Consider the following 12,806-nt stretch of genomic DNA (forward strand, 5'->3'; position numbering starts at 1 on the left):
GCAGTTAACTGTGGGAAAGGGACCGTGAAGATAAAGGTTAGTTTAACAAGGTTCATTTGCACAGCTTTTTCTCATTTTCTCAGCCTCAACTCCCCACCTGTGGTGATATAAATATCTCTGGTACAGGGAGGGCACCTTTCACTTGGGAGTTTTATCTCCTGCTTTCAGGAAGGAATAAAGAAGGTCAGGGTGCTCTTCATGCACCTGCTGTTTTTCAAGTGCCTTTTAACTCAAAATAATCAGTATGTTAAAGTGGCATATTTTGGCGTAGCATGCTCTGAACCCTTACAATGTAAACATTTTGTTTATGCATTCAACCACTGATGGACACTTGACTTGCTTCCACCCTTTGGCTATTGTGAATAATGTTGCTGTGAACATGGGTATACAAATATCTCTTCCAGTCTCTGTTTTCAGGAATCATTGTCTTTTAAGACAATGATGTTAGCTTTGTTTATCCATACTAAGAACATTAAGAATTCAATGTGTTAAGCATATGAAAGAAGAGACCATATAATAAACCATTTAAAAAGTGAAGCCACAAACTTTTTTTTTACAGTTTTCAATGTTCAACTATATAAGTAGATCATTTCTAGTGTAATCATATGGACAAGAACGACTATCTAGGAAGGACAGTCATCTTATTTGTCTACTTTTGCACAATCTTGATAAAGCTAAAAAATTTTAAAGTAAGGCCGGGCGCGGTGGCTCAAGCCTGTAATCCCAGCACTTTGGGAGGCCGAGGCGGGTGGATCACGAGGTCGAGAGATCGAGACCATTCTGGTCAACATGGTGAAACCCCGTCTCTACTAAAAATACAAAAAATTAGCTGGGCATGGTGGCACGTGCCTGTAATCCCAGCTACTCAGGAGGCTGAGGCAGGAGAATTGCCTGAACCCAGGAGGCGGAGGTTGCGGTGAGCCGAGATCGCTCCATTGCACTCCAGCCTGGGAAACAAGAGCGAAACTCCGTCTCAAAAAAAAAAAAAAAAAAAAAATTTAAAGTAAATGGAAACGTTAACACTTGCAAGATATGAAGGTAAATAACTATTTCTTTTCTTTTTTTTTTTTTTTAGACAGAGTTTTGCTCTTGTTACCCAGGCTGGAGTGCAATGGAGTGATCTCGGCTCACCTCAACCTCCGCCTCCTGGGTTCAGGCAATTCTCCTGCCTCAGCCTCCTGAGTAGTTGGGACTACAGGCACGCGCCACCATGCCCAGCTAATTTTTTGTATTTTTAGTAGAGACAGGGTTTCACCATGTTGACCAGGATGGTCTCAATCTCCTGATCTCGTGATCCACCCGCCTCGACCTCCCAAAGTGCTGGGATTACAGGCGTGAGCCACTGTGCCCGGCAATAACTATTTCTAAAAGCTTAGGAACTCATTCATTTTCTTTTTCTTTTCTTTTCTTACTTTCTTTCTTTCTTTTTTTTTTTTTTTAAATGAGATGGGGTTTTGCCATGTTGCCCAGGCTGGTCTCAAGCAATCCACCCATCTCAGCCCCCTAAATTGCTGGAATTACAGGTGTGAGCCACTGTGCCTGGCCTGGAACTTATTCTGATTTGGTAAATGTCAGGCATCCCATAACCTCTCATGCTATTCTCTTAGTCATGGAGTAAAGATCAGAATTTTCTTAGGATTCACCATCATAGGAGTTTTCTAAAATGTGAGGGTCTTCTCGACAAGGGTAAGAGTCAGGAGAATGTAAATTATTCTTTCCTTTTATACCTAAGACATACCCAAAATGTTATCCTTTCATAATTTCAAATTCTCTGACTACTCAGATTGTACTGGGAACCTGCCCCATTTCCTTATCTTTATATTTGAAATGAAGATCTATCATTCTGTCTCTCATTTTTACCCCATGTTTTCTTACTAATATTTATTGATTTATTTTCTCCTGTTTGAAGATACAATCACTGGTTTGATGGGATGGCATTGCTTCACCAGTTCAAGATGGCAGAGGGCACAGTGACATACAGGAGCAAGTTTCTACAGAGCGATACATATAAGGCTAATAGTGCTCAAAATCGAATTGTAATCTCAGAATTTGGCACACTGGCTCTTCCAGATCCCTGCAAGAATGTTTTTGAACGTTTCCTATCCAGGTTTGAGCCGCCAGGTAAGCTGCAGGTGAGAGTCATGATTATTTAAACTATTGTGATATATGACCATCTATACAAACATAAATCTTGAAAGTAGATTTTTTTGTGTATGTAAGAGGATGTTGAAACTGCTTTCTCCCTTTGAGTGTGTGCTTAGCATCTGCTATAGTAAGCTGCGTTACTTAAATAACTCTGGGGTTTGGTTTCAGCCATGACTGACAACACTAATGTCAACTATGTGCAGTACAAGGGTGATTACTACCTCTCCACTGAGACCAACTTCATGAATAAAGTGGACATTGAAACTCTGGAAAAAACAGAGAAGGTAAAGTACAGGTTAACAAAATGAATAAAATAGATCCTAACATTTTTTTTCCCATTTGAAATACTTTTTAGAGTATCTAGTTCATATCAAGAAGAAATTGGAGCCTTAACCACATAAAAACAAAAACAAAGTTATTCATTGATGCAGGTCACCTTTACACTCTGGCCTGATTAGAATGGCCTGTGGGTTGGTTTTCCTTAGAGGTAATTCTAAACTTCTTCCTTAGGCCTAATATCTGAAGGCTAGGGTAAAGGAGAAATAGAATTATACTGATCTACTTTAGCTAGTTGCTGTTCTTAGTGTTGGACTGGAGGTTGTCTCTACCTGTATTGCCTTCACATAACATATTAATTGAAAAGAAAATTTTAGACTAGATTTTTAATTTTAATTCTTATGCTTCTTTTGAATTTTCCTGTGATATTAGACAAATTTATTCGGGGTGGTTTTGTTATTAGTAGTGGTGGTGAGTTTTTGTTGTTTTTAGTCTTGATTTTTTTAGTGGGAAAAATAATTTTTCTCAGAGGCAAGAAATAAGGGCTTAGATTGCAGTTTTCATATCATATTTTAAAAAACGTTTGATATTTCTACTATATATGCATATAAATAGAGATCTGCCCATTAAAAATCTCCAATGGTCTCAAATTTGCAGGTAGATTGGAGCAAATTTATTGCTGTGAATGGAGCAACTGCACATCCTCATTATGACCCGGATGGAACAGCATACAATATGGGGAACTCCTTTGGGCCACATGGTATGTTGCAGTAGAGGTCTTTTTAGAAATAATTGAGCCCAGGGGCTGTGGCATACACTTGTAATCTCAGCACTTTGGGAGCACAAGGCAGGAGGATTGTTTGAGCCCAGGAGTTCGACACCAGCCTGGGCAACAAAGTGAGACCCTACTTTGTGCAAAAACAAAAAAAATTAGGTGTGATAGGGCACACCTATGGTCCCAGCTACTTGGGAGGCTGAGGTGGGAGGACTCCATGAGCCCAGGAGTTTGAGGTTGTAGTGACCATGACTGCACCACTGCATTTCAGCCTAGGCAGCATAGCCAGACCCTGTCTCAAAAAAAAAAAAAAAAAAAAAAAGTGAGAGAAAAGAAATAATTGGGTGTTAACCGTCTTCTCGGGGTTCAATTATAGTTAAGATGTAAACATATGAAACATCATTTGAGAAGTTTGGAAGGAACTCTCTAAAATAGCATTATTCAACTTAAAATATACGATTTATAATTAAGTATCCGTTCAATGGTCTATTTGCACCTATGCTTAGCAGCTGATTTTCTATCTGATCTTTTTAGTTTAACTCACATTTTTATATTTCGTTGTGCTTGTGGCTCACAAGCACTGTAGGAATTTCCAGTACATATTTCTCAAACTGGAATTTTTTTTTTTTTTTTTTTTTTTTTTTTTTTTTTTAAGATGGAGTCTCACTCTGTCGCCCGGGCTGGAGTGCAGTGGCATGGTCTCAGCTCACTGCAAACTCTGCTTCCTGGGTTCAAGCGATTCTCCTGCCTCAGCCTCCTCAGTAGCTGGGACTGCAGGCATGTGGCACCATGCCCAGCTAATTTTTGTATTTTTAGTAGAGATGGGGGTTTCACCATATTGATCAGGCTGGCCTTGATCACCTCATGATCTGCCTGCCTCTACCTCCCAAAGTGCTGGGATTACAGGTGTGAGCCACTGCTGGAGTTTTAAAGAAATACCATATTATAAGTATAAGAAATTTAGAATATCGCAGTCATTCTCAAACTGGAATTTTAAAGATATATGGTATTATAAGTATAAGAAATTTAGAATGTTGCAGTCAAGAGATACAGGGAAGGTACACTGTCTATCATATAGGGAATAAATTTGTTTGTACCATGAAAGTAATATACTACCAAGTAAGTTCAGGTCATAGTGGGGTTGCATGCACAACTACTTAAGTCACATCTCTTTCCTGATCTCCAATCTGCTCCTGAAAGTTCTGATAGCTAATAATGATAGCTAACTTTTATTGAGTATCTACTATGTGCTGGTGGTAAGCATTTTTCTCCATATTTTCTCATTCAATCCTTATGCCAAATCTCTGAGAAAGATGCTGATATTACTTTGGTTATACAGACAAAGGCAGTGAACCTTGAGGAGGTCTAAATGACTTGCTCTAGTAAGCTTAGAGTCACACACAAAGGCTTGCTTGGTAGTTACTGTTAGACCATCTCATTAGTTACTCATCACGGAGTGCAGAAGACTCTATTGGTATTTTTAAAATATTCAGTCTTCACCTGTTCACCATGTCTTTCTCTTCTTGTTAAGGCCTTTTCTCCTATCTATTCACTCTTCTAAGGGCATGCAAATTCAGGTTCTATACTTAAATACAAATGTCTCTCCCTGTTTGAAGAGGATGTGTAAGTAAGTATAGTAGACCCCCTTTATCTGTGGTTTCATTTTCACAGTTTCAGTTATCCAGTCTGAATATATTACAATATTTTGTGAGATAAAGACTATATTCACGTAATTTTTATTACTGTATATTATGATTATTTTATTTTATTATTGTTAATCTCTTACTGTGCCTAATTTAGAAATTAAACTTTATCATAAGCATATATGTAAAGGAAAAAAACAGAAATTAAACTTTATCATAAGTATGTATGTAAAGAAAAAACCAGAAATTAAACTTTATCATAAGTATATATGTAAAGAAAAAACAGAAATTAAACTTTATCATAAGTATATATGTAGAGGAAAAAAGCAGTGTGTCCCCCCTGGATACAGGGGGGACTACTGCGTTAGATATTTTTGACTATCTCTCTCTTAGCTATCAATCTACCATCTACAACCTATGAAATCTTTGTATGGGTTGATGGTATAACTTTGGTATGTAATTGGCTTTGTGGCTTGCTCCTCTGTCTTTCTCTGTATTTACATCTCTGAGTGTATATAAAGATGAATACTACAGGTTTGTTTTTTATTGGCTCGAGTAGAGAGAGGGTGCCCTGGATACCTCTACATGCAGCTCTCTCTCTTTATTACTTGATCTCAGGTAAGGATGGATTCCTCAACACTGTTACAGGAAACAGCAAACATTCTTCTAAGTAAAATGTTTCAGCAAAATGGGTCCAGGAACCCAGCAGTTTTTGTTCCACCTATTTCGATATTAAAAAAATCCGGCCGGCTTCACTATGGCGGCAGTTCCCCCAGACTCCTGGCAGCCACCCAACGTTTACTTGGAGACCAGCATGGGAATCATTGTGCTGGAGCTGTACTGGAAGCATGCTCCAAAGACCTGTAAGAACTTTGCTGAGTTGGCTCGTCGAGGTTACTACAATGGCACAAAATTCCACAGAATTATCAAGGACTTCATGATTCAAGGGGGTGACCCAACAGGGACAGGTCGAGGTGGTGCATCTATCTATGGCAAACAGTTTTAAGACGAACTTCATTCAGACTTGAAATTCACGGGGGCTGGAATTCTCGCAATGGCCAATGCGGGGCCAGACACCAATGGCAGCCAGTTCTTTGTGACCCTTGCCCCCACCCAGTGGCTCGACGGCAAACACACCATTTTTGGCCGAGTGTACCAGGGCATAGGAATGGTCAATCGCGTGGGAATGGTGGAAACAAACTCCCAGGACCGCCCTGTGGACGACGTGAAGATCATTAAGGCATACCGTTCTGGGTAGACCTGCTACCCTCTTGAGCAGATCTTCTGAGATGGTCCCAGTGGACAAGCTTCCTGATGACATAGAATGACATGTAATGTTAAATTTCATTTCGGCTTTGCAAATCATGAAGCTGAGGAAGCCTGGGGTCTTGGGTGAGTTAGAGATGGAAGTACATTTTAATAGGATGCTTCTTTTCTCTTCCCCCAGTGCCTGGGTTGACAGAGCATTTGCACAATGCCCCTGTGTTTCTTTTTCTTTTTTTTTTTTTTTGAGACGGAGTTTCGCTCTTGTTACCCAGGCTGGAGTGCAATGGCGCGATCTCGGCTCACCGCAACCTCCGCCTCCTGGGTTCAGGCAATTCTCCTGCCTCAGCCTCCTGAGTAGCTGGGATTACAGGCACGCGCCACCATGCCCAGCTAATTTTTTTGTATTTTTAGTAGAGACGGAGTTTCACCATGTTGACCAGGATGGTCTCGATCTCTCGACCTCGTGATCCACCCGCCTCGGCCTCCCAAAGTGCTGGGATTACAGGCTTGAGCCACCGCGCCCGGCTGCCCCTGTGTTTCGATAGGTTACTACTTACTGCAGATGACCCATAATGCCCATGTTGTGCATGTCTGCTCTGATACACTTCAAACAAAATGTAGCAGACACTGGCATTTCTCAGTGGTTTTGCCTAACCAAACTTTTTCCTAAGGAGATTTATATTCTGGCCTACGCTGCAGTCCTTGATGGCTGACAGCCATAGAATTCCAAACCAAGTAGTGTCGATTAGCCCTCTTAACTCTGTGCACACCCTATTTCAGCCTCTTACATTTGTTCTTCTAGGGAATGTATGCGTCTCTATGTATATTTTCTCTCAAAACAAGAACATCAACACTGCTGTTTCTGATACTTAGACATCCCACGCAAAGCCACATTGAATTTTTGCCAAATGAAAAACGCTTCCAACAATCAAGTTTCTAAGAAGGTGTCAAGTGGGGAATAATAATGTGTAATAATCAAGACATTAATATATTAAAAGGAAGCAGAAGCATTAACCACCTTTTTCTCAAAGAGGAGAAGTCTGTGGTGAGCACAAGGACAGACTATGAATCTTCCTTAAGAAGTAGTCATCTCAGAAAAGAGAAGTGCCACTCAAGTTCTTTTAACCTAAGACTTTAGCGACATTAGGTCCAACATTTTTATATGTTCAGCTTTTTATGTATAAAAATAACTTTCTGGATTTTGTGGGGAGGAGTAGGAGAGGAAGGAAGTTAATACCTATGTAATACATAGACACTTCCAAAATAAAATGCCATTGATGGTTGAAAAAAAAAATCCATTTCATAATGAATTAACTTTGTTAATCAAGTAGATAATTTTGTAACGCATTCGTAATAGGAGAAACACTATTTCACCATTCTAAATTACATATATATTTTTTAGATGAAGGCTTGCTCTGTCACCCGGGCTGAAGTGCAGTGGCATGACCTCAATTTACTACAACCTTCACCTCCCAGATTCAAGTGATTCTCCTGCCTCAGCCTCACAAGTAGCTGAGATTACAGGTGCCTGCCACCATGCCCGGCTAATTTTTGTACTTTTAGTAGAGACGGGGTTTCAGTCATGTTGGCCAGGCTGCTTTCAAACTCGTGACCTCAAGTAAGCTACCTGCCTTGGCCTTCCAAAGTGCTGGAATTACAGGTGCGAGCCACTGCACCCAGCCTAAATTACCTATTCTAAAATAATAGTAACTAGATCTGTGATTCTCAACCTTTGGTGTGCCCAGCAATCATCTGGAATGTAGATAGAATGATCTGGATTTCATTCATCTTCAGGGATTCTGGTTTAGTGGAACTGAAAAGGGACCAAGAATTTGCATTTTAACACAGTCTTTGGGTGATCTTGGTGCAAATGGCCCCTGGACCTCACTGATTAACCCAGCCACCAATCATGAGAGCCTGTGCTTGTCACTTTGCCTCAGTTCGCTGTTTATGCAAACTCCTGGAGAGTCTCCCAGAGTTCAACTCACAATATTGGGCAGGTCCGATCTTTCTGGACATTCCTCTGCTGGGTGTTTCCTGGGTGTCTGTCTTGCCTAATGCTTTCAAGACTTTCAGTTAGAACAGTTCATTAACTAATGTGTTTAAATTCCGTGAATTGAGTAATCCAAATACTGAGACAGGAAATTATCCTCTTTATCTTCTCCTAATCCCAATGAACACTGAATCTCCATTTTTTTCTTCACTTGATTATTTGATTCAGTGAGAAGTTTTTGACCTGGAACTCAATGTGCATGCAACTGCAGGGAGCTCAACTACCTGGTAGACATCTGGGGGAAACTTAGTGATTCTCACTGTAATACGGTAAAATACTTGCTGGTAATTGCTGCTTTTAAGAAGTAAAAAACTTTTGTTTTAGCTTTTCAAGATTTTAAAATTTTTTTTTTATTTTTGAGACGGAGTTTCGCTCTTGTTACCCAGGCTGGAGTGCAATGGCTTGATCTCGGCTCACCGCAACCTCTGCCTCCTGGGTTCAGGCAATTCTCCTGCCTCAGCCTCCTGAGTAGCTGGGATTACAGGCACGCGCCACCATGCCCAGCTAATTTTTTTTTTTTTTGTATTTTTAGTAGAGACGGGGTTTCACCATGTTGACCAGGATGGTCTCGATCTCCTGACCTCGTGATCCACCCGCCTCGGCCTCCCAAAGTGCTGGATTACAGGCTTGAGCCACTGCGCCCGGCCTGCTTTTCAAGATATTTTTAAAAGGCTTTTTAAAATTAATAAAAATCCTGTAAACATTAATCAATCCAGTTAGTTTTTAATACTTATATGTTCTTAAGACTAATGTTAGAGACAATAATAAAGTACTCTTGGAATATAGAGCTTGTCTAATATATTTCTCATCAATGTACAAAGCATGATGTTTTGTATATAGCAGGTTCTCAAAACATATCTATATCCCCAACCTAGACCTCCCCAGTATTTTATATCCAATTGCTTACTCAGCATTCTTCCTAGGATTTATAATAGGCATTATGAAATTAACTTGTCCAAAACCAGACTCCTGATATTTTCTCCTAAACTACCACCACCACCTCTTCCTCTCCTCCTCCTCCTCCTTCTCTCTTCCTTGCCTGTCTGCCTTTTTTCCTTCTCTCCCTCTCTCCACTCCCTCCCTCTCTCCGTCTCTCCCTTCCTCCTTCCCTTCCTTCCTTCTTCCCTTCCTTCCTTCCTTCCTTTCTTCTTTTTCTTCCTCATTCCTCCTTTTTCTTCCTTCTTCTTTCTTCAATTAGAGATGGGGTCTTGCTATGTTGCTTAGGCTAGACTTGAACTCCTGAGCTCAAGGGATCATCCCAAGCAGCTGGACTGTAGGCAGGCATCCCTGTGCCTGGCTTATTTCTTTCTCTCATTAAGGTGAGCCTTTCTCATCTCAGGAGATACTAACTCCATCTTTCCAGTTGCTAAGGACAGTAACTGTGAAATCATCTTTTACATTTATCTCTTACATCAGTTGATAAAAAAGTAATTTCAGGGCCAGGCGCAATGGCTTATGCCTATAATTTCAGCACTTTGGGAGCCTGAGGTGAGTGTATTGCTTGAGCTCAGCAGTTTGAGACCAGCCTGGACAATATAAAAAGACCTCGTCTCTACAAAAATACAAAAATTAGCTGGACATAGTGGTACATGCCTGTGGTCCCAGCTACTCAGGAGACTGAGGTAGGGGTATTGCTTGAGCCCAGAAGACTGAGGCTGCAGTGAGTCGTGCCTGCACCACCGCACTCCAGCCTGAGTGACAGAATGAGACCCTGTCTCAAACAAAAAAAAAAAAGTAAGTTCAGCAGTGCCTTCAAAATATGTCAAAAATCCAGCCACTTCACACCATCTCCATGGCCACCATTTACTTTGAGTCACCATCCCTTCTCACTTGAATGACTGCCGTAGCCCCTTAACCAATTGCCCGGATTCTGCCCTTGCCCCACTTCAGTTTCTTTTCAGCACTGTAACATCAGAGTTATCCTTTTAGCCCACAGCCACCTCTCTGACTTCATCTCCTAGACTCTCCTCCTCACTTATCATGAAGGGCCACAGTGGCCTCCTTGCTGATACCTAAAACACTCCAATTGCGCTCCTGGCTGAGAACCTTTGCGTTTGCTTTTCCCTCCACCTGAAATGCATTTCTCCCAGATATCCTCAAGACTTTCTTCCTCACCTCCTTTAGGTCTTTACTCAAATGTTACCCACTTAGTGAAGCTTTTCCAGACCAGCATATTTAAAGTTGTAAACAGTAGCCACTACTCCTCATATGATCACTCCTGATCCTTATTCCTTGGCTTATTTTCCATTACAGTTCTCATTGTCATCTGATGCATTGTATTTTTACTTATTATATGATTTAAAAGAACTTGAGCTTTTCAAAATAAGAGATTTTGTCTGAGCACAGTGGCTCACACCTGTAATTATAGCACTTTGGGAAGCTGAGGTGGGAGGATTGCTTGAGGCCGTGAGTTCAAAGTTGCAATGAGCTATGTATGATACCACTGTACTTCAGACTGGGTGACAGTGCAAGGCCCTGTCTCTTAAAAAAAATGAAGAAGAAGAAGGAGGAGGAATGGGGGGATTTTTGTCTGTTTTGCATATTTCTGTATATAAGTGCCTAGAATATAGTACTAAGAACACTCAGAATGGTGTCTGGAATATAGTAGGTGCTCAAAAAGTAGTAGTTGCAGAATAAATAAATAAAGAACTGTACTGGGAAGCAGATAAATAGGCAGAAAATTATAGCACGATGAGATATGTGCTATGACTACATAGAATATAATGAGGATGTACAGTAGGAGCACCAAATGCCTTTGGGGTGGGGAAGAGTCGGGGAAGATTTCTTGAGGAGTGGACATCTGAGTTGATTCTTGAAGAGTTAATAAGCAATAGCCAGATGAATGATTGCTTGAAAGAATATTGATGAGACAGGATGGGATGGAATCCAGAGTAACCCTAAGGGTCCAGAGCAGGCGTCCCCAAACTATGGCCCATGGGCCGCATGCGGCCCCCTGAGGCCATTTATCTGGCCCCCCGCCGCACTGCAGGAAGGGGCATCTTTTTCATTGGTGGTCAGTGAGAGGAGCACAGTATGTGGCGGCCCTCCAACGGTCTGAGGGACAGCGAACTGGCCCCCTGTGTAAAAAGTTTGGGGACGCCTGGTCCAGAGGATTGGAGGGAAGGAGTTGGACATGAGTGCGAATGGACACTGTAGTTGTTGGAATAGGGGGACGGGAGGGAAGGAACAGAATTTGAGGATGTTCCTGGCTTCTCTCTTAATGTTTCCTATGAATTAGAGATGAAATTAGCATTGCAATACAATGAATCATTGGTTGATCACTTTGGATGTGCTGTTTCAAAACCTTAGCTAATTATTTTCATAGAGCTAACATATATTTAAGATCCAAATCTTTGTTTGAAATAACCCTTCAGGAATTAAGAGTGTCATGCATATTGCATAAATCTCTTAATTGCTTTTGCCCAGTCCACAAGTGCAAGAGTTGTCTTTCAATCTAGAATGTACGTAAAACAGTTAAGATAGGATTTTCCATTTTTCAGGTTTCTCCTATAAGGTTATTCGGGTTCCTCCAGAGAAGGTGGGCCTTGGGGAGACAATCCATGGAGCCCAGGTGATATGTTCTATTGCTTCCGCAGAAAAGGGGACACCTTCTTACTACCATAGCTTTGGTGCGTCCAGAGATAAGTCAAATTTCAGTGGGCCCTGCCTTGGTGTTGCTGTAGCAGAAGGACTAGTTTGGCAAATGTTATGTTAATAGTTTATCAGACTATGGCGATAATGAGACCAAGGTTGCATTTTGATGCCAGTTAAGTTTATTCTGTTTGGTCACATACTCCTGATCCTAGCCAGCTGACTGCTTGAAAAGCTGTATTGTATTTGCTTTAGTATAAGCAATTACTAAAAAATTAATTGATAGAATTTAAAATTTTAGGTAACCTTAAAGTCCACAAGTAGTAATCATACATGAAAAGGTTGTCTTGACTATCTTTTTTGGGGAAATTTATATTCTATATAGATTGCTTCAGCTTTTACTCAGCATATTTATTTTCTGTATTTTAAATCATTATAGCCAAACTACCCCTAGATTCTTACCCCCAGTATAAACAGGAAAAGGATTAAAGGATACAGGTACAGATTATAAAGGGCACTTTATTATGCTTTTTTACTTTGTTCCTAAACCAAACAATTTAAAAAGAAAAGGAAAAAAAGATAAAAAGTAAGCTGAGAATATACAACCCTAGCTATTCTAAGCAGTTCCCTTTTCTATGTAGGAACAGGAAATATGTGTAGTAAAGCTGAGAGACAGTAAACATGTATTTCTGGCTGGCATTTGTTTAGGGCAGCAGTAACATGTCCAGGCATTCAGACAAGTTCCTGTAACTGTCACATTTCAGATAACTCTAGTTTGCCAAATAACATTTTTATTGTTTGCTGGAACTTTTTAGGAATGACAAGGAACTATATAATCTTCATTGAACAGCCTCTAAAGATGAATCTGTGGAAAATTGCCACTTCTAAAATCCGGGGAAAGGCCTTTTCAGATGGGCTAAGCTGGGAACCCCAGTGTAATACACAGTTTCACGTGGTGGATAAACACACTGGACAGGTGGAGTATTTTGAGTATACTTATCATGAAAATTGTTGGCCACAAAGGCACATTTCCATATAATTGATTTTTAAAAATTTT

The 12,806-nt window shown here is 40.6% G+C and overlaps 1 protein-coding gene and 1 pseudogene across 5 annotated transcripts in view; both read left to right on the forward strand.

Annotated features, from left to right (window-relative positions):
- The window catches only part of BCO2 (beta-carotene oxygenase 2), a 36,653-nt gene that overhangs the window by 14,289 nt on the left and 9,558 nt on the right, over window positions 1-12,806 (forward strand). For 3 of the 5 annotated variants that reach the window (XM_010334560.3, XM_010334562.2, XM_074400581.1), the window contains 5 exons: window positions 1,910-2,121; window positions 2,314-2,429; window positions 3,079-3,181; window positions 11,659-11,787; window positions 12,565-12,725. In XM_010334560.3, coding sequence (XP_010332862.1) covers window positions 1,910-2,121; window positions 2,314-2,429; window positions 3,079-3,181; window positions 11,659-11,787; window positions 12,565-12,725 — 721 coding nt within the window. Of the gene's footprint in view, window positions 1-1,909; window positions 2,133-2,313; window positions 2,430-3,078; window positions 3,182-11,658; window positions 11,788-12,564; window positions 12,726-12,806 lie in introns of all 5 variants that reach the window. The other 2 variants (XM_039471042.2, XM_010334561.3) reach the window with 2 other exon arrangements.
- LOC141584830 (peptidyl-prolyl cis-trans isomerase-like 1 pseudogene) lies at window positions 5,008-7,399 on the forward strand (annotated as a pseudogene).

Source organism: Saimiri boliviensis, chromosome 6 (genome assembly GCF_048565385.1).
Source record: "Saimiri boliviensis isolate mSaiBol1 chromosome 6, mSaiBol1.pri, whole genome shotgun sequence".
Lineage (NCBI taxonomy): Eukaryota > Metazoa > Chordata > Mammalia > Primates > Cebidae > Saimiri > Saimiri boliviensis.